Source organism: Rhinolophus sinicus, chromosome 1, assembly GCF_057876585.1.
Source record: "Rhinolophus sinicus isolate RSI-liver-muscle chromosome 1, RSI-T2T, whole genome shotgun sequence".
In the NCBI taxonomy this organism is placed as follows: domain Eukaryota; kingdom Metazoa; phylum Chordata; class Mammalia; order Chiroptera; family Rhinolophidae; genus Rhinolophus; species Rhinolophus sinicus.
Genome location: NC_142501.1, coordinates 63771284 through 63794271, shown reverse-complemented (window position 1 = coordinate 63794271; position 22988 = coordinate 63771284). Strand labels below are relative to the sequence as shown.

General features: G+C 39.5%; 1 protein-coding gene across 3 annotated transcripts in view; it reads right to left on the bottom strand.

The window, feature by feature from the left end:
- TBC1D30 (TBC1 domain family member 30) overlaps positions 1-18193 on the bottom strand; it is a 66355-nt gene extending 48162 nt beyond the window's left edge. The window contains exons 1-2 of one of the 3 annotated variants that reach the window (XM_074325458.2): positions 17438-18193; positions 12742-12906 (exon numbers count right to left, since the gene is read on the bottom strand). In XM_074325458.2, coding sequence (XP_074181559.2) covers positions 12742-12906; positions 17438-18164 — 892 coding nt within the window. In that variant the 5' untranslated portion in view covers positions 18165-18193. The remainder of the gene's footprint in view (positions 1-12741; positions 12907-17437) is intronic. The other 2 variants (XM_019732450.3, XM_019732452.3) reach the window with 2 other exon arrangements.
- Positions 18194-22988: the final 4795 nt, after the last annotated feature.

The window sequence follows — 22988 nt, the reverse complement described above, 5'->3', positions numbered from 1 at the left end:
TGGATTTGAAACCTAGCTCTACCACTCCGTAGCTATGTAAACTTGGGTAAGTTAATAGTCTCAGTTTCCTCATCCATAAATGGGACAACCAAACTACCTACTTCAGAGGGGTTATTCCAAGGATCGAATGTTACAGGTAAAGCACTTACCACATTGTCTGGCCCAGTTTGCTCTATACAGGTATACCCCATTTTATTGCTCTTCACAGATGTTGTATTTTCTACAAGACCCTCACCAAGCAAAAAGATTACAACTCACTTCATTGCAATACTTGCTTTATTGCAGTGCAGTAGTCTGGAATATCTCCAAGGTATGCCTGTATAAGATTACCTAGTGTATCATTAATATATAGTATTAAAGGCACTTAGATTATTTTTTAAAAGAAAGACATTTTAAACACTGTCACAGATTACAAACAATGTCACCAGGTCACTCTAGTTTTTTTGCTGTTTAATTATGCTACCATCCATTCTGACATAAAGATTTTAGTGCTAAACCAGTCTAGGAAGCCCATAAGACATTCATTTAAATTGACAAATTGCTCACATTTTTCATCATCTTGATTTTTTTTAACATATTACTTGGAGAGAATTTGCATAGATGCAGATAAGTTCGTCCTTCCCTGCTCTTCATACATTAATAAAGCCCCAGCATTAATTACCTGACAGCCCCTGGCTTTGCAAGATCACCAAAAGCATGAAATCAATCTTTTACAGCAGAGTTGAAGTAAGCAATTTTCTTCTCAATCTTTCTATTCCTCCAGTATTATAGCTTTTTAAATAATGCATGCAATTTTCTAAAATTTGGTTCAATCATTTTAAGGGTTTCCCAAATGTAACCCATCATTTATTATCTTGTAATACATTTTCATTATTTGTGATATAAATAAGTTTTATGGTGTATTTTACATTCCTACATGTATTAACACCAATTCCTTGAGTCGGAGATTGCAAATACTTCCTAGAAGGAGAAATAGCTTGTGAAAAAAGAAATCATTTTTATAAGTCTGCCAATATGCCAGGACTGTATTTTCTAATGGAAATGCACAGTGAAAGAAGCAAAAATAGGAGAACAATAACTAGTTACAACGACGATGTACCAATTTTCTACTGTGGATCAGGTATTAGGTCAGGTGCTTTAATTATCTTATCTCGTTTTAACCCAACAGGTAAGTATTATTTTCCAAGCAATGGAGAGCAAAAGGAGAGTGTACACATATATTGTCAGGGTAATTTTTTACAGGCATATAAAAAATTGATTAAAAGAAAATGCAGTCAAATATAAATAGTTAATTCTGGGTGGTGGGAACATGGAAATTTATTGTATTTTTCGTTGTACTTTTCTGATCTTTTTTTTATTCCCAAAGGGACAAAGGAAGGAAAGAAAAAAGGAACAAACAAATGAACGAACAAACCAAGAGATTAAGTAACTTTCCTAATTTCATATAACAAATAAACAGTCGAGTTGGGATTCGAACCCAAGTCTGTCTCCCTCTAAAGCCACATTCAATCCACTAAATTGATAATATTTAACCAGATGTTTTTATCTAAGCAGGATCAAAAACATTTTGGAAGTTCTATTAGGTTAGTGCAAAAGTAATTGCGGTTTAAAAGGTTAAAAATAATTGCAAAAAGCGCAATTACTTTTGCACCAACCTATAAAGGGAGATTTGTTCACAGCCCCACTTATATTACCCAGTGAATGAAATGCCCATCATGTCCTCAAACTCTCTTTATATTATTTATCTACTAAAACAAACACAATACTAGCAAAGATGACAAATGGCTTCAACAAGGTCCGCTTAGCATGGCCAATTAACAAATAAATTCCATGATGCCAGAGTAAATGGCGTGAAGTTCTTAGGTGAGGGCTGCACAAGACCAGCTGTAGCATATCCTTGTATGACACTTGGTGGGGGGATGGGCTGCAGGAGTTCATTGGGGTTCACAGAGAGGTGAGGCTCGGTGGCAGCCTCATGGGGCATGCCTTTCTACATCATCCCACCCTATCCAGGAAAAATCTGGGCCACCTTGAAGTTCCCCAAGAAACTGCCAAAATGACTGATCTCTAAATGTATTTTGCCAAATGGGAAATGGGAAACTGGTCAATTCGCTGAGAAAGCAACAAGCTGATGATCCCTCTCCCTAAAGAGAAAAATGTTAAATGATACGGACTCGGGATAATCCGTCTTGAATCATTTTTGTGCCATTGTTCTGTTCCCCTTTGTGCAGGCAGCAGCTGCTGTAATCACCGTCTCAGAGCTAGGATAACGTTTGAGACGATTCCAATCAAACTGCCCAGAGACTTTTAAAAACAAGTTTGAAAACTCTTGCACAATATCACACACAGTAGAAAAATCTCATTAACCACTAACTGATGTGGATGCTTTGATGCAGTGAGTCAATGCTTCAGATGCTGCTCTCTTGCTGTATGTCCAACACTTGCATTACAAAATTTGGTGCACGATTTGATTCAAAATGAGATTTAGTCAAAGAGAAATGTTTGGAATGCTTCCAGCATCCTGCCTGACCTCATCCATTCAGGTGAGTTGGAACAACACAGAGGGATGCTACAGGCAGCAAATTTTTCTATAACTAACTCTTCCATGAGGGAAGTGGCGCAGGTTTACCCTGTAGCTCGCCAGCCTTCTGGCTTCCTAACAGGAAGGACAGTTGACCTCTAAAATAGATCACTAAAACCTAAAGAAAAAGACTGTCAGGGAGCAATCCCCAGGGGAAGAAGGCCAAAGAACATTTAACAACAATATTGTCTAAGACTCAGTAGTTAGCCATTTCTTGTTTCCTGGCATGCCGCAGCTTTCCTCCACATCACCCTGAAGCCTCCAGTAAAGTGTGTTACAACCAGCCTCATGCCAGTGGTACTTTGAGGAACGGCAGAGAAGAAACAGGTTTAGAGTGAAGTGAAGGGATGAGGAGACAAGATGATGCTTCTGGAAAAGAGAGCATGTGACAGTGGACATGCAGGATGGCCCCAATCGGAACAGATATGAAACATACTGCTCTCCCCCCACCCAGATCCATTGTTAGGAGTGGGGGCTCTATTGTGCTGTTGGTTGTTGCTAGTACAGGAGGTCACCTTTCACTTCTCCAAGGGGGTGAGGGAAGAGGAGCAGGACGATGAAGGATAAGGGCGGGGGGGGGGGTCGTGATGAACAGCCTGGTAGGGGTGCTGTCAGTGAATCTTCCTTTCTCTGATGGGAATAGCTGGAAAATTGGAAGGGAAAGACCTGGATTGGAGGAGAAAGGGAAGAAGGAAGAGGGAAGGGAAAACATACTACTGAGAGATCCCAAACTCCATGAGGTATAGAAGCAAGTTTTCAGATGGAACCTGCAGCATTACTGATCCGAAACCACAAACAAGGGGGTGGAGAGGCATCACAGGTGCAGAGAGAAGCCAGCGAAGCAGGTTTAAGTGAGGAAAACACGTCAGAAGATCAAAGCTGGGGAGACTGGAATAGGACGGAAAGAAGGTGGATGGAGAAAGATGGTTCAGGATGGAAGCTATAAAGGATTCAGAGTATTAAAGGCGTGTTTTATGCAGCGCTGTATGGAAGGCACAAGAGCAGGCTTGCCAAGTTTTAAAAGTCAGAGCTGCCTCATGTTCATAGCAGCATATTCACAACAGCCAAGAGGTGGAAGCAACCCAAGTGTCCACAATGGGTGAATGGATAAATAAAATGTGGAATATACACACAATGGAATATTATTCAGCCTGAAAAAATGAAGGGCATTCTGACACATGCTACAGCATGGAAGGACAATACTGAATGGTGGTTGCCAGGAGCTGAGGAGAGGGAGAAATAGGGAGTCATTGCTTAATGGGTGTAGAGTTTCCGTTTCAAAAGATGAAAAGAGCGCTAAAGATGGATGGTGGTGGACTTCCGGAAAAATGGCGGAGTGAGGTGAGCCTCTGTAAAGCTCCCCTGGAATTTACAACTAATCGGACAACAAAAACTCCACAAAGGACTCCCTGCACAGCAGACAGGCAAGACGAAGAGGCCCACTACCGACTGAAATCACCTACAGGTGGGAGATTCGCGCGAGTGGGGGGAGGAGGAAAGGGAGAAGTGCGCGGAGACGGAGCCGCGTGGGCGCAGGACGCAGACCTAGCTCAGTGCTCCGAGCTCGCTGCTTCCCGGAACTACCGCAGCTGCGGGAGAGGGAAGAGCTCGGACTGCTAGGGCTCCGCCAGAGCTCCACAGGGCTGAGGGGACAGCATATAACACGGCTGAACCCAACGCTCACGGCAGAGACCTCGGAGAAAAGACTGAGGGAAAAAGGCTGAAAACGGTGGTTTAAGCCCACACTGCCGAGCAGAGAACGGAGCCTTAGGCACTGAGACTAGCCGCCCCCTCCCTCCCCTCCCAGAGCTCACCCCGCCCCCACCTGCCCGGTGCTAGAAGCGAAACAGTAGCAGTGTCAGATCAAAACAACAGAAAATTTGCTGTTTTGAGATCTGTGGACCGCAAACACAAATTCACAGCCCAACTAGTTCCAGCAAAGGGGAGAGAGCAGTGGAAGCACGACCGGCTGTGGTGGTGGTCGCCGCCATTGCTCTGGGCCACCTCTCACAACTCACCCCGCCCCTGACCCCACCTATCTGGGCGGATCCCTGCAGGAGTAAACAGAACTGCTGAAATATACGGGCTCTGAATCAGCAGCTGGAAGAGCTTTCGAACATCAAAAGCTCTCCGCATACCCACCGGGACACTGCGCCCTGTGACCTAGACGAACTATTAACAGAGGAGAAGCCCGTCTCCCAGGGAATCCCCCCATTGCGTGAGAAGTTGGAATAGTGCAGAGAAAACATAGCACTACTGTGTGGGAGAAGAAAAATAAGTTGCAGTTGGAGAAATAATAAAACATTCTACCAACAAGTACTGGCAAACAAAAGAAAGACCGCTTTCTATCAACCTGTTGCAGAAGTCACTCCTGTAGATGTCTAGGAAGAGAAATAGTAAACCAGTAATCGCCATGAATAACCAAGGCAACAAGATAGCTCAGAAAGAAAGTGAGAAATCTCCAGAGAAGGCGCTTAAAGATACAGAAATATGTGACTTAAATGACAGAGAATTCAAGATTGCAGTTCTGAAAAAACTCAACGAGATACAAGAAAACACAGATAGGCAGTTAAAGGAACTCAGAAACTCAATCAAAGAACAGCATGAACATTTTACGAAAGAGATTGAAATCTTAAAAAAGAACCAAATAGAATTTCTGGAGATTAAGAACTCAATAGAAGAAATTAAGAATGAAATAACCAGCTTAGGTAGTAGAGTTGACCAGATGGAGCAAAGAATCAGTGACATCGAAGATAGAAACCTGGAAATGACACAAATTGAAGAAGAAAGAGACTTGAGACTTAAAAGAAATGAAAGAACTCTACAAGAACTTTCTGACTCCATCAGAAAGAGCAATATAAGAATAATGGGCATACCAGAAGGAGAAGAAAGAGAGAAGGGAACAGAGAATATATTCAAACAAATTGTCGATGAGAACTTCCCAAATTTGTGGACAGAACTGGACCCTCGAATCCAAGAAGCAAATAGAACACCTAGTTACCTCAATCCCAACAGACCTTCTCCAAGGCACATTGTATTGAAGATGTCTAAAATCAACGACAAAGAAAGAATCCTCAAGGCAGCCAGGGAAAAGAAGACGGTAACTTACAAAGGAAAGCCCATTAGATTATCATCAGATTTTTCAGCAGAAACTCTACAAGCCAGGAGGGAGTGGAACCAAATATTCAAACTATTGAAAGAGAGAAACCATGAGCCAAGAATAATATATCCAGCAAAGATATCCTTTAGATATGAAGGAGGAATAAAGACCTTTCCAGACATACAGAAGCTGAGGGAATTTTCTAATACACGACCTGCACTACAAGAAATACTAAAGGAGGCCATTCGACCACCATCAACAGGGACAATTTGTGGCAAACAAAACTCAAAAAGGGGGAGAGTAAAGGCCTGAACCGGAATATGGGAATGGAGAAAGTAAGCGTGCGGAAGAAAATGGAATACTCTAAATATCAAACTTTCTTTTACATAAACTTAAGGGTAACCACTCAAAATAAATCCAGAATTGAAATACATACTGAAATAAAAAAAGAAACAGAGGGAAACATCATAGAATACCACCACACAGAAATAATAGACAACAACAAAAAGGCAAAGAAACAATGGAGACACAACCTTACCAGAAAACTAAGGATAGAATGACAGGAAATCCTCACATATCAATAATTACTCTAAATGTAAATGGACTGAACTCACCAATAAAAAGGCACAGAGTAGCAGATTGGATCAAAAAACTAAACCCAACCATATGCTGTCTCCAAGAGACACATCTCAGCTACAAGGACAAGCATAGACTCAAAGTGAAAGGGTGGAAATTGACACTCCAAGCAAATGGTACCCAGAGAAAATCAGGTGTAGCCATAATGATATCAGATGAAACAGACTTCAAGGTGAAAAAGATAACAAGAGACAAAGATGGACATTTCATAATGGTGAAGGGGACTGTACAACAAGAAGACATAACAGTCATCAATATTGATGCCCCCAATCAGGGAGCACCGAAATACACCAAGCAACTACTAACAGAACTAAAGGGAGAAATTGACCAAAACACAATTATACTAGGGGACTTAAATACATCATTGACAGCTATGGATAGATCATCCAAACAGAAAATAAATAACGAAATAGTAGCCCTAAATGACACATTAGATGAAATGGACATAATTGACATTTATAGAGCACTTCATCCTAAAACATCAGACTACACATTCTTTTCTAGTGTACATGGAACATTCTCAAGGATAGACCATATATTGGGACATAAAATCAGTCTCAACAAATTTAAGAAGATTGAAATCATACCATGCATATTCTCTGATCACAAGGCTTTGAAATTGGATATCAACTGTAAAAAGAAAGCGGGAAAAAACACAAATACATGGAGACTAAACAACATACTTTTAAAGAAGGACTGGGTCAAAGAAGAAATTAGAGGAGAGATCAAAAGATACATTGAAACAAATGACAATGAAAATACATCCTACCAAAATTTTTGGGATGCAGCGAAAGCAGTTTTAAGAGGGAAATTTATCTCATTACAGGCCTATCTCAAGAAACAAGAAAACTCCCAAATAAATAACCTCATGTTACACCTTAAAGAACTAGAAAAAGAAGAACAAGTAAAACCCAAGGTTAGCAGAAGAAAGGAAATAACAAAAATTAGAGCAGAACTAAATGAAATAGAGAACAAAAAGACAATAGAAAAAATTAATATGACAAAGAGCTGGTTCTTTGAAAAGATTAACAAAATTGACAAATCCTTGGCTAGACTTACTAAGATAAAAAGAGAGAAGACACTGATTAACAAAATCAGAAACGTAAAAGGGGAAGTTATCACGGACACCACAGAAATACAAAGGATCATCCAAGAATACTATGAAGGACTATATGCCACCAAATTCAACAACCTAGAAGAAATGGACAAGTTCTTAGAAACATATAGCCTTCCAAGGCTGAACCATGAAGAACTGGAAAACCTAAACAGACCGATCACCAGTAACGAAATGGAATCAGTCATCCAAAACCTTCCCAAAAGCAAAAGTCCGGGACCAGATGGCTTCACTAGTGAATTCTACCAAACCTTCAAAGAGGATCTAATACCAATTCTGCACAAACTCTTCCAAAAAATTGAAGAAGAGACAGTACTCCCTAACTCATTTTATGAGGCCAACATTACCCTGATACCAAAACCTGGTAAGGACAGCACAAAAAAAGAAAACTACAGACCAATATCTCTAATGAATACCGATGCAAAAATCCTAAATAAAATTCTAGCAAATCGAATACAACAATGCATTAAAAAGATTATTCATCACGACCAAGTGGGGTTCATCCCTGGGGCACAAGGATGGTTCAACATACGCAAATCCATCAATGTGATACATCACATAAACAAAATAAAGGACAAAAATCATATGATTATATCAATTGATGCAGAAAAAGCATTTGACAAGATACAACATCCATTTATGATTAAAACACTTAATAAAATGGGTATAGAAGGAAAATACCTTAACATAATAAAGGCCATATATGACAAACCCTCTGCTAATCTCATAATTAATGGAGAAAAACTGAAGCCCTTTGCTCTACGTTCAGGAACACGACAGGGATGTCCCCTATCACCTCTGCTTTTCAACATAGTGTTGGAAGTCCTTGCCAGAGCAATCAGGCAAGAGAAAGAAATAAAAGGCATCCAAATTGGGAATGAAGAAGTTAAATTATCACTCTTTGCAGATGACATGATGCTATATATAGAAAACCCTAAAGACTCCACCAAAAAGCTATTAGAAACAATCAACGAATACAGTAAAGTTGCCGACTACAAAATCAACGCACAAAAGTCCATTGCCTTCCTATATACTAACAATGAAATCTCAGAAAAAGAAATACAAAAAACAATTCCTTTTGTAATTGCAGCAAAAAGAATAAAATACCTAGGAATAAACTTAACCAAGGATGTGAAAGACCTATATGCTGAAAACTACAAGACATTTTTGAAAGAAATTGAAGAAGACACAAAGAAATGGAAAGACATTCCATGCTCATGGATTGGAAGAATCAACATAGTTAAAATGGCCATATTACCCAAAGCAATATACAGATTCAATGCAATCCCCATCAAAATCCCAATGGCATATTTTAAAGAAATAGAACAAAAAATCATCAGATTTGTTTGGAACCACAAAAGACCCCGAATAGCCAAAGCAATCTTAAGGAAAAAGAACAATAATGGAGGTATCACACTTCCTGACTTTGGCTTGTACTACAGGGCTACAATAATCAAAACAGCATGGTATTGGCAGAAAAACAGACACATAGACCAATGGAATAGAATTGAGAACCCAGAAATAAAACCACATAAATATGGACAGATAATTTTTGACAAAGAAGCTAAAAACATACAATGGAGCAAAGACAGCCTCTTCAATAAATGGTGCTGGGAGAATTGGATAGCCACGTGCAAAAGAATGAAACTGGACTGCTATTTGTCACCATGTACCAAAGTTAATTCAAAATGGATCAAAGACTTAAGCATAAGACCTGACACAATAAACTGCATAGAAGAAAACATAGGTACTAAACTTATGGACCTTGGGTTCAAAGAGCATTTTATGAACTTGACTCCAAAGGCAATGGAAGTAAAAGCTAAAATAAACAAATGGGACTATATGAAACTTAAAAGCTTCTGCACAGCAAAAGAAACCATTGACAAAATAAAGAGGCCACCAACTGAATGGGAGAAGATTTTTGCAAACAGTGCCTCCGATAAGGGGCTAGTATCCAGAATATACAAGGAACTCATGCAACTCAACAACAAAAAAACAAACAACCCAATTGAAAAATGGGCAGAGGACTTGAAGAGACATTTCTCCAAAGAGGACATACAAATGGCAAATAGACATATGAAAAAATGCTCAACATCACTAATCATCAGAGAAATGCAAATCAAAACCACAATGAGATATCACCTCACCCCAGTCAGAATGGCTATCATCAACAAGACAAACAGTAACAAATGTTGGAGAGGCTGTGGAGAAAAAGGAACCCTCATACACTGTTGGTGGGAATGCAGACTGGTACAGCCGTTATGGAAGGCAGTGTGGAGGTTTCTCAAAGAATTACGAATAGAATTGCCATATGACCCAGCAATCCCTCTTCTGGGTATCTACCCAAAAAATCTGAAAACATTTAGAGATAAAGACACGTGTGCTCCAATGTTCATTGCAGCTTTGTTTACGGTGGCCAAGACATGGAAACAACCAAAATGTCCTTCGATAGATGAATGGATAAAGAAGTTGTGGTATATATACACAATGGAATACTATTCGGCAGTAAGAAAAGATGATATAGGAACATTTGTGACAACATGGATGGATCTTGAGAGAGTAATGCTGAGCGAAACAAGTCAGACAGAAAAAGCAGAGAACCATGTGATTTCACTGATATGTGGTATATAAACCAAAAACAACAAAAGAACAAGACAAACAAATGAGAAACAGAAACTCATAGACACAGACAATAGTTTAGTGGTTGCCAGAGGGTAACGGGGGCGGGGGGTGGGGGGTGGGAGATGAGGGTAAGGGGGATCGAATATATGGTGATGGAAGGAGAACTGACTCTGGGTGGTGAACACACAATGGGATTTATAGATGATGTAATACAGAATTGTACACCTGAAATCTATGTAATTTTACTAACAATTGTCACCCCAATAAATTTAATTAAAAAATAAAAATAAAAAAAAAATAAAAAAAAAAAAAACCAAATCAATTCCAGGTGGATCTAGATAGGAAAACAAAATATTAAAGCTGCTAGAAAATAATATGGGAGCATGTATTCATGAGCTTGGTATTAAGAAAAAGATTCCTTGAACAGGCTAGAAAAAGCACCAGCCGTAAACGCAGGACTGCTTACATAATTTGTAGGAGCCCCTTATTCAAAAATTATTAGAAACTTCAAGAAAGCAACAGCAGAACATTAAACCAAGTGTGGGCCCCACTGAGCATGAGGCCCTATGTGACACATGGGTCACATGCCCATGAAGCCATCCCTGCAAAAAAGCTGAAAGACTAAAAACTGGACTACCTAAAAACTAAGAAAACTTGTTCATTCAATGTCACTCTTAAGAGAGTGAAAATGCAAGCCAAAAAAAGAGACGGTATTGCAATGCATATATCTGACACTCATATTCAGAATAATACATAGACCTGAACCTCTGTATTACATATGTCCTTTGCATGTTACAAATATCTTTTTGTTCCACCACATTCCAATAATATTACAGAAGTATCAATCTAATTGCTAAGAAAAAGTAGAGCCCTCTTATGTTCCAGTTTATGGTGAAAGGAGTGGTCTTTTGAGACATCTATCTTCAAATTAAACTGACCGAATCTCAGTTTCCTAATTAAAATGTGCCTAAAGATACATACCTTTTTGGAATGGCTATGAGAAAGAAAACCAACATTTTGGCACAAAACATGCACGTAATGAATGGTTATACTAGTTGCTGCCATTCTTATTATCATTGATTTGATTTTATTAATATTAAATTGGTTATACCATGGTTACCCTTAGATAATAATGGATAGATGAAAACACAGTTGAAAAGAGAAAAATCAAAACCTAGGTATCTTAAAATAAAACAGGAAAATAAAATTTTTACTGGGCACTTGTGAATCAATCAGAATCAATGGAAAAATATCAAATATAGCACATGCCAACCTCTGGCTATATATATATATATATATATATATATATATATATGTGTGTGTGTGTGTGTATATATATATATATACACACACACACAATCTCAAAAAAGAACAAGATGTCAGAAGTGTATATATATATATATATATATATACACACACACACAAGATGTCACAAGTGTATATATATATATACACACACACACATATATATATACACACATATATGTACACTATATATACTATATATACATACATATATACATACATATATATATATATACATACATATATACATACATATATATATATATATATTGCCAGATATATACATATCCTTCCTCTCTAGCTATTTCAGACAAATGCCTGGCTCTGGAGAACACCCTATTCAAAACCAGTCTATTCAATTATATTCCTGCTTCTCGTATGGACCATTACATCACTACAATAATCAAGTAGCATTCTATTTAATACACACTGGGTTAAAATCTTCCTTAGTAAACAGCAAGCATAATCTGGAGATAACAAAAAGTGATATAATAAAAGAGAAGAAAAAACATATTATTTCCTTTTAATTTATAAACAGAATAGAATTTAAGCCATTAATGTTATTATCTGAAACTAATCAAGCCCTGAAAATTGTTTTATGAAGACAAACACATCTTAATTTGGATTAAAAAAAGAAAACCCCTAGGAGGTGTCACTTTACATATAAAATGTGACAGGGTAAAGGAACCAGAAAAGGCAACTTGCACATGCACCTAAAAAGCTGCCACAGCCATTTACCAAAACATCACTGGTGCCTATATTTACCATACCTGAACAAACTGTTCTGCCATGCTGCATGTTAATAAAAAATACAAAACAAAAATAGGGAAATGTTAGAAAAACATAAAACTATCGCATGGAGACTTATAAAATTAATTCACAAATTTTTATATCTGGTATTTGACATACATTAGTAATTTAACTACTTTTTAACTCAGTTACCAAACTATGCATCTCTTAGTTATAAACGGATTACCCACTACACAGGTTTAATTTGTAAAATATTCCTTGTCAGGTTTCAGAGCAAGCTATTAAGATCCTGTTTCAAGAGTCTTCCCCTTTTAAATCAATTGTAAAATAAAGATTTTAGTCACCATTTAGCATCAAGTGAAAATAACCATTGTCAAAGTTAAGTACTACTACAAATCTAGACTAACACAACTAAATTTGCCACATTAGACATATAATATATATTTTAACTGAAAAGGTAGGAAACTGTCGGAGTTCGTTAACACTAGTTCTTAGTTCCGAGGTTTATAAGCCTCCATTTAAAACTTTTCAATATATTCAAAAATACAAAAATACTAAAAATGACTATTGACTCAGCTTCACAAACATCCCAATCGCATGTGGCAGAAGAGCTCACGCCACTCCAGCACTTACTTCTCTTCTGTGACACGGCCTGCAAGCATGCAGTCACAATATCGCAGTTCTTCTGCACTTTATGCAGAAGCCTATCTTTCTGTTTCAGCTGCCGAAGTAACTTCGCGGACTGAATGCCGATTGTGTACTTCAGCTCTCGAACGATCGTCTTCAGTTCATTAGTGTCTATGAGGAAAGAAAATTTAAAATAGAACAAGGAATACCCGAAAGGAATACAATATGACACTAATTGTAAGATAATTATCTAGAACATCCATTAAACCAAGTAATTCTGCATTCTGACCCAGGACTACATGTATCTATTCAGCTAAGATATTCCTATCAAATGTCACTCATCCATTTCCTGTCCTGTCCATGACATATGTACTGTAAGATAAATTTTATCTTTGAAGCTATCTGTAATATGTAAGCAAGATTCTTACTTTTACTGTATCTAGCTCTGGTTACAATTTTGCCTTTCATTGCTTAAAAATTGGCACGTACATTTTGTATCATTAATGTGTTCAGATGGTACATTTGCAAGAAAATATTTTTGAATATGTTACATCAACAATAAATCTAACAGCCAATAACAAATGTTTTTAAAACCACTCACTTTGTAAAGAGTTTAAATGTAAATAATATTACCACATTTTCTGATGTAGATAAATGTGGCAATACTGGTTTTATTTTAAACATACAATCTTCCAATAGCTTGACTATTAGGTACCACAGCTTATCTTAGAGACTCAGTAATTTTTCATAGGGTAGAAAATATAATACATTTCCTTTAAACAGATAAATTAAGAACAATTCTTGATAAAATAGATGGTCATAGAAGAAGAACTGACTCTGGGTGGTGAACACACAATGTGATATGTAGATGATGTATTGCAGAGTTGTACACCTGAAACCTGTGCAGCTTTGCTGATAATTGTCATCCCAGGAAACTTTAATTAAAAAAAAAAAGAAGAAGAAGAATTCTACATTCATAAAGTTAATATTCTCAACAGCAGTTTTTCTATAATTAAAAATAGACTTGGGAATCAGAAATGTCAACAATCTTTATATGAATAATCATTACAATCTGGGAGCTTTGTTTGTGACACTTGATATCATTACTGACGGTAATGTGACCTGCCAGGCAGGCAAAGCCTTCCGCTCAGCTTGGCATTAGCTAGGCCCTCATTAGAGGTCTTTGTGTGGGGTTTGAATCTATTCATTTTGAAAGGGCTTTGGAAAAACCAAAGAGGATCAGAAAAGAACACAAGGAATGTTGAAAAGTAAGAAAAATCCCTCCAGAGGTCAAAGCAAGCGAACTTTGGGTATAAGAGAGGTGCAAGGTGGTGCTTTAACAGCTGTCAAACCTGACTACACTGAGGAAAATGCCATTTGACCTAGAGCTAAGAAGAATTGCCTTTGAATCAACCATCTGTGTGATCTTAGGCAAGGTATTGCTCCAAGTCTCAAGTTATGCTTAGCATACAAGGTTATTCTGAGAAACAAATGTGAATAGTCTTTATAAATATTAATATGAATAGCACTAAAATCAGAATAAGGAATTTCTATGAAGAAGAGCACACAAACCAGTTATTCTCTCACCTTGAGTTCAAACACAGTGGGATATAATGGGAAGTAAGAGCTCACTTAGGTTAAATAAAACTATTTGGGTTCTAAGGATGATTAAATATGAGAACAAGCCACCAGAAGAGATCACAGGCTCTTCATTCCTAGATTCCTTCAGAGAGAACAAATATCCTTTCTGTGAATGTCTAAAATTTTTCCTTCTAGAAACAAAAGGGGTAAGAATATCATCACTGTGCATTTAAATTACACTTTCTTCCACAAAAGAGTCACATTCGGTGACTCTTAAGGTACCTACAGTTCTGTGAATCTCTGAATTCTATGTATTGTCCCATATGGGATAAATCTTCAGAGTTGAGTTTGGAAATCTACAGCAATATCTGCTGGTATATAAGCATCCGGGAGACAGGAATAAGGTCTTCTTTATCTTAGTGTACCCCACAGCATCAGTCATAGCTCCTAACACAGTGTTAAATAAATAGGAAAAAATGAGGAGATCGTCAACTGACAGTGGACAATTTCCTCTCTAAGGAATCCCAGCGGATATAATAATAATAAAAATAATATCTAACATTTATTGAGCACTTTACATATATTAGCTTGTATAATTCTCACTACAGCCCTCTGAGGTAGTTATTATTATTATCCCTATTTATAAAGGAGGAAAATGAGAGACAGGTTAAATGCTTGCCTGAGGTCATACACCTAATAAGGAACAGTGGCAGGATATCAGCTCAAGCATTCTGACTCCAAAGTTCACCCCTTAATGAAAACACTGAGAAGAGAGCCTAGATTTCCTGAGAAACTATTTTGGTGCCTCATATACCGTGTTTCCTGAAAATAAGACCTAGCTGGACCATCAGCTCTAATGTGTCTTTTGGAGCAAAAATTAATATAAGACCCGGTCTTATTTTAAGACCGAGTCTAATATAATATAATATAATATAATAATATAATATAATATAATATAATATAATATAATATAATATAATATAATATAATATAATATAAATGATATATGATATGATACGATACGATACGATACGATACGATACGATACGATACGATACGATATGATATGATATGATATAATACCAGGTCTTATGTAATTTAATACCAGGTCTTATATAAGACCCGGTTTTATATTAATTTTTGCTCCAAAAGATGCATTAGAGCTGATGGTCTGGCTAGGTCTTATTTTCAGGGAAACACGGTAAATAAAGGACCCACACATGCTAAATATGTAAATAGGTGCTACATCAATGCTACAGCAAAATACCTAACAGAAAGAGGAGATAATTAATATACAAGTTTTCTGCATTATATGATACTCTTACTAAGTATTATGTTAGGAGGGATATTTTTTGACCCTGAAAAAAATCAAGTAACCGAATAAATCAAAATTATTTAAACGGACAGCTGGTTCTTTATTCTTAGTACTCTAATGATATTCTAATGATATTTATTGATAAGGCAGGTAGGTATGTGTGTGTGTGAGTGTGTGTGTGTGTTTGTGTGTGTGTGGCTTATAACATGGCACCTTGTTCATCCTCATAGGGTTGACTACAAGAAAAGATTAGCAGGGAACTAACCAAGCAATAAGATTGAGACTTGTGCAAAACAGACTCTTACAGGTCTTATGAATGACTTCTAGAGTGGTCACTCATTTGAAATCCACTTGCAAAGCTGAACTAACTATTACTTCTCTAAACTATAGCTTGCCAAATTTCCAAAAGGAAATTACTAATCCTCAAAATTCCCTAGGTAATGAAAAGTGAACAGCCTTGTAAAAACAGAAAGACAAATCAGAACTCTTCAAAATTGATTTTGTTGGATTCTGAAAGAACTGTTGCCGTGCGGAACTCTTGGCATAAACAGACACTCTGAGAACAGCCAAATAATTGTGTATAATGAAATGGCATAACTCCAGCTAAAGTCCCAGGCAGGGGGAGGAAGGTGGAAGCCATTTGTAACAATCAGCTGGGGGAAAAAATCTTCACTAGGAAGCCCAAAGAGGAAGCTGAAAGCTGTTTACATAGATTTGAGAAAGCAGACAGATTTATTCCTTTTCTGGTTGTGTTTGTTGTTTTTTTTGTTTTTTCTCCCCTGGCACCAACTAGTCTGATTTTTCAATTAGGAGACAGGAAATCATTCTATAGCACGCATTCTCTCTTTCCTCTCTCCTGTTAATTTATCACAAGGATATTAATCCATGAAATGTTATGGTGGCTTAGCATGCATTTTCCACACCTCATTTCATTTTGTAAATTGAGGTCTTGATGTATCTATAAAAAAGAGACACCTGTAGTAATTGTGTTAGTGCCTGAAAGCCAAATATTAAGAACAGTTGAGAAACAAAAATCTCAGTTAGGACACGAGCATCACAATCTGATAGCAAAAGGAACACCAAATTAGCCTCTCCTTCTGAAAGCCAAGGCCATTTTCAGATGACCTCTCCAACTGAAGAGATACCAAGCAGTTAAATTCTGTGATAACGTCAAAGCTTTAGAGCCCTCCACTGATGGGGGTTGAGGGGCGGGGGGCGGTGTGTGAATCCAACTAGTGAGTTTCTTGAAACCAGACGTTCTGGAAGAAATAGAATTCACATGACCCGCTTAGACCTGCTTAGAAACCGCATTATCGAATTATTCTGCCTCACTAGTTAAACACTATCCAAGTGGTGTGGCCAGGGAACTGATTATTAAAAAAACAAACCAAAAAAAAAAAAAAAAAAAACAGCCCCAGGAATCGCCTCTCTTCTCCCGGCGTCCTCTAGGTAACTTCAGATATACTTATCGGAAGCTCCAAACCTGTCCTAACAGCTGTTCTGGCGAAATGAGAACCTAGGCTGCCTCTCCCCTGAGCCTCCACAAATACCTGGGGTGGAGGATGGAGACCCGCTGCTGCCACTCAAAGTACTGATGCTCCACTCCGCAACTCGAGAGGGGAGTGGGGAGGGGGGAGTAAGAACTAAGCCTGGTCATGAATCCGTGGCACTATGGGCACCAGCGACAGATGAAAGGAGATGCCCCAAACTTCATATCCGAGCGCTTGGCTGTTCCGTTCAGGTGCGCACAGGTGCGCGCTGCACCGCCGGCAGACCCGGCGGGGCCTCCTCCGAGATCCCGCTCACCTTTCTGCCGCAGGTACTGCCTCTGGTGCCGCTGGCTCGGCCGCTCCTGCAGCTCCAGCAGGACGCGGGAGTCGCCCGCGCCCCCGCGGCCGCCCAGGACCACGTCGGAGCCAGAGGCCTCCGTGGAGCTGTCGAGGCTGTCGCGACGTTGCTGGCGGTCCTCGGGCCAGCGGCCCCCGCCGGCCGCGTCGTCTTCCTCGGTGCAGCTGTACAGCTCGGTGAGCAGCCCGCTCACCAGGGACGCCGTGCGGCTCGTCCTGCCGCCCCGCGGATCTCCCGGCTCCGAGTCTTCCTCGCCCTCCCAGGAGTCCCGGGAGCCCTGCGGCTGCCCCTCCGGGGGCGCCCCGCTCAGGGAAGGGGCCCCCGCCACTTCAGGAACCGCTTCCTCCGCCACCTCCTCCGGCCTGGGCTCAGGCTCCTGGCGTCCGGTCCGGCCCCCGTCCGCGGGAAGGACTTTCATGGCCCCAGTCGCTCGGCGGCCGGGCTCCCACCGCTCCCCGCGCCCGGCCGCACCCGCCAGTTCCGGGAGGAGGCGCGGCCTCTCTCCCGCAGGTTGCCCTCGCCCTGGCGCAGCGCCAGTGGGCTCCGGCTCACCATGGCGCCTAATCTCCCCCGGGCCAATGTCCGAGTCGCCGCCCCTGGTCTGTGGGCCGGGAAGAGAGCGGGGCAGCCACACCGCTGGACTACCTGGGGACACCTGCAGCAGGTGAGGCCCTACTTCGGCCATGAGTGCCCTGAAGAGCGTCAAGGCGCAGGATGTAGCCAGAACACATCAGGATGAAGCCTTCGGCCCGGAGGGGGAAGGGCGCTCTGGCCGCTGCCACCTCCACTTTTCAGCACGTCATTTAACTCAAAAAGAGGGTGTTAACTCCTGCGTCCTATTTAGCCACCACTATTTAACCCTGGGAGAGTTCTAAACGCCAATCAATAGGCAGAGGCCAGGAGCTCCCTTCTTCACATCCTAGGGACACAATTCCCAGCCCTTCTCACCTTCCCACCTAATCTGGGTTCCTTTCAAGGCGTTTTTTAGTTCAGTTTCTGAGAATTACCTTTGTGAAGCCCTGGCATACACCTGAGATTTAATAAAGCTGTGAACTTTTTCCTTCGGTGAAAAATAAAGTACTGGATTTAAGGTCAACTAATTCCCTGGCATAAGATCCAGCAGAGAATGAGAGCTTAATAAATGAGATGACCAAACTAATAAATTAATGTAGCTGATTCTGACAGCAAATTCAAAGGTTTACATGATGTCCTGAGAGATGTATGGTTACAGTAGACCTCGATGGAAGAACTCTGAGGTATCCCTCCACTGTAGATATTTTTGTGAATTTAATAATTGCCAGCACTTTTGAGTGCTGTTTTTTGTGCCAGGCACTCTTCTTTGCATGAATTATCCCATTTAATTCTCACTTTAACCCTATAAAGCAGGTAAGTACTATTTTTTAATTGAGGTATAATTGATATATAACATATTAGTTTCAGGTGTACAACATAATGACTCAACATTTGTATATATTGCGAAATGATCACTGCAGTAAGTTAATATCAGTCATTAAGCATAGTTACAAAGGTAGGTACTATTTTATCCTCATTTTTCAGATGACGGAGCTGAGGCGGAGAAGCTAAATAACTGCCCATGCACAAAGAATAAAGTGAACTTTTCTTAAAGCTTAAAATCTGGCTTTCATTATGGATAAATACATATTTTGTTATGGATGACTATGTATTTGTCTATCTCCTAGTATCGGGTATTAAATACATGCCAGATTTCTAAAAGAAGCAACAGTGTACCTAGTAAACAATGGTGGTGCTTGATGTTTGTTCAGCATACTTTAACTTTCAAGGCACTTTCATAATAGAGCCTCATCCTACAGGTGGAAGCCTGGTGTCACTTGGCACCACCACCACCTCCATACACAGAGTGAGCACATAGAGCGAGAATAGGACCCTTTCTGAAATTAGAGTTAATATAAGGAGAGTGGAAGTTTTGTAACTTTTTGCTTAGGTATCTGTAACTCAAAATTACACTAGAAATATTATTTTATGATTTTGTAACTGTATTTACTACTGTATCCATTAATTTTAAAATGTATGAAATGGGATTATGTATTATTTTGTTGGGTTTTTTGGTTTTGTTTTGTTTTTCTATTGCCTCTGCATCAAGCAGAGTCTTGAGAGCCTTCCTTCATATGCCAAACTTTGCAACAAGCAGTACTTTCATAAAGGGAAACACTGAAATTGGATCTTTTTTCTTAGTTGACCTCCCAGCTCTTTCTCTCTATCTCTCCTCAATAAGATGTGATAACTACGACTCTTCAGCACTGTTCTCATTTAGGGTATCTCTATCGGGACCTAGGGATAAAGAAACTCCAAGTGAGCTAAAGGGGATGGTGAAAGAGGTTGCAAAAACAATTTATCATTGACAGTCAACATTTCTAAATTAATCAGAACTTGAGAAAATTATTTCCCATTCCCTCAATAAAGAAAACAAATTCAAAGTTCTTGCACTTGTTGGAATTATCTTCCCCCAAATATCCACATGACTCTTCTTTTACCAGGATCAGGTCTCTATTTAAATGTCTTCTCAGTAGATTTTCCTAACCACTCTATTTGAAATTGCAGCTCCCTATATTCCCTCCCAGTTTCTGTTATTCCCCCTCCTTGTTCTCTTTTTTCCCATAATACCACTTCCCAACATACTGTATCATCTACTGATTTATTTTATTATTGTCTCCTGCCAATGTCAATCAATTTTGACCAAGAACTGCAAGGCAAACAAAAGCTTTATTTGGGGGTCTTAGAAATTGCAAATTGAAACGTCACAGATTTGGGAGGAAACCCAATGTGTTCTGAGGGGGAAAGGAAGAGACAGAGTTTATAAAGACAGAAAAAGGGAGGCTTTCAAAAGGATTACATAAATTGCTTTGAAAGAGCTGTGATCGGTGCTGGCAAACAGACTTAACACTATGCTATACATGATTAATGGCTGTCATGCAGGGTGTCCTGCGGGGTCTCAGCTCCCGCTCCCCACATAAGAATGCAGGACCTGGTGAAGCCAAAAACGAACACCTACAGAGCCATAGACAGGGGAGTCATACCACTATATTCTTGGTGGCAGCTGGGTTGGAGACACAGGAAGCAGGAGCCACACAATCCACAACCCACCACCCACTTCTCTGCCAACCAACCTCCTTGCTACATGCAATCCGCTCCTCTCTGCAATCACAATCCACGCTTGCTAGCTCAGCCACCATCCGCTGCTAGCGTAGCCACGGCAGTTACATTAGTGGTCAATGGCTCACTGGTTACAGCTGACAGCCAACTAGCCACAGCTGATGGCCATCCAATCACAGTTGATGGCCATTTACTACCTGAGTGAGCACCTTTCTACGTGAGGGCGAAAGCCTGGAAACTGCACTCCTGACTCCGTCCCCACAATAACGTATGTCCATTGTTAGGTGAAAAATTTATTTTTTAATAGAGAGTTCAGTGATGCAAAGTCAGTTCCAGAAACTATATCAGGATGTAGCCATTTGGTTTAGCCCAGTTCCAAAGTTCAGTCTCACATGGAAGGGGGTGAGTTAGCTCAGCAACCTCCCTGACTCCATTTTAGAGTGCTCTCTTGACAATATCAACTCCATCTTGCTGTTTTTCACATTTCTTGCTGTTTTGCACATTTCCCCTTTTTGACTGAGATCTTTCCTTAGAAAACATCGATGATTAATCATTAGAAAATATCACTGGTCTGTCATTGGAAAAGCAACACTGATGTCTCATCACCAAGAACTCTCATTCCTGATATATCATGTCCCATGCAAAAGGGAAAGCAATCTCCTGAGTGTACAGTAAGAGAGCATATGGCCACATCTGAGCAATGAGGAGGCTTGTTGGAAGCTATTTTTCAGATTTAAAGTACCTTTGTAGAGGTGGTCTCAGATTTACTTATTGTAACACCTGTATGCATTGGGCTACCATTATTCTGGTAGTGGCTGTTAATTGTTGTTTGATGCACCTGAAAAAACACCTAATTAAGGTAACGAACTACATAATCACAAAAGCTAATATGATTAAGGCCTGTAATATAGAATGAAGTCTTATTCCTTTAGGCAGCCAGTCCCAATTTATGGGGTAATGTTCTGTCTCTTCGGGATTTTCATATTTCGTTTCAGAACTTCAAGCTGTTGTACCACTTTACCTAATTTGTTAACATAGAAAACATTCTTCTTCCAATAAGGTGTAAGTACCACCTTGCTGGGCAGCTAACACATCTAGATCCCTACAATTTTGTAGTACTATTTCAGACAGTCAGTCATTCCTTGTTCTTCAAAAGCAGTTGTAGTAGCATTTAATATTTGTACTACAAGAATAGAAAGATTTCTGATAGACTTTTCTAATTCAGCTACTCCATACCAAGGAAAGAAAGTTCCAGAAAAGACACGCCCAAGGCCTCACTTATCTATTATGGGGTATGAGATGGAGCGAGGACCAAAAAGACCATGCTCCAAATCCCAATTCCATTTGGTCTGGTTTGGTCAAATTTTATAGACAAAGGAGCCTAGATTGGAGTTGGTGGCAGAAGAAGAGTCTTTCTGGTGACAGCATTAGGTACTAACATAATACCACATCTGCCTTAATATCAGGTTGGCAAGGTGACATATCTGGACCCCATACAAGAAGAAACACCCAGGGTCCTCAAATGAGCGTTCCATAATTAGGTCCTTCAACCCATACTTGGGGAGAAGTATGAAGTCCTATTTGTGAAGCAGGGACTTCATATCTTCCATATGTTGGATGATCATAATAGTTGTCAACACATAAAGCATTAAAAGTTACCATGTGATTTATTGTGAGAATGATTAAAAGAGCACTTGAGTTTACTCTGTATTTGGGTCACAATTGAAAGATGAACATGGGTTTTGATTGTTCCAAGTTTTGGGGCTGGGATTCGCTAAGAGATTGATTTATCTGTTTTCCAACAAATACCTTTTTTTTTTTTTCCAATCTAGTCCCCAAGTAGTATTCAGCAGTGGAAGGACATCTGCTTTCCAGGATAGAGAGATGTAATTCCCTGAATTTTTCCATATTAAAGAGACATCATAAGAAGTAACATTGTAGTGCTTAAGGCAACTACACATGAAGGTGTGAACCTGTGGTCATTTGAATCACACACAAGAGTGTAGTTACACATTTTTAAAGGCACAAAACCCAAGATTCTGCCTGAACTGTTTATATTTTCAAAACACATAGACAAGTTATCAGTAAGAGTCCAGACTGTATTTATGGGTGTTACCTTGTGGGTTGGGAGGAACTTCTGGATGGATCTGGCAACAGGAAGGTAATGTGTTCCATCAGCATATTTGGAGTTTTGCAAATAAAGAGGGACTTAAATCTGGCATATGTCCAATGAGGTTTTGTACTCTTGCCAGGCTTAAGGATCAAGCCACTAATTCTGGCTCATCCTGAGTATGGCTAGCTCAGGTGTGTATCCAACAGTCAGCTAAATTGGTTGGCTAGTCCCTGGGTAGCAGAAGCAAAAGGGTATTTTTGAAAG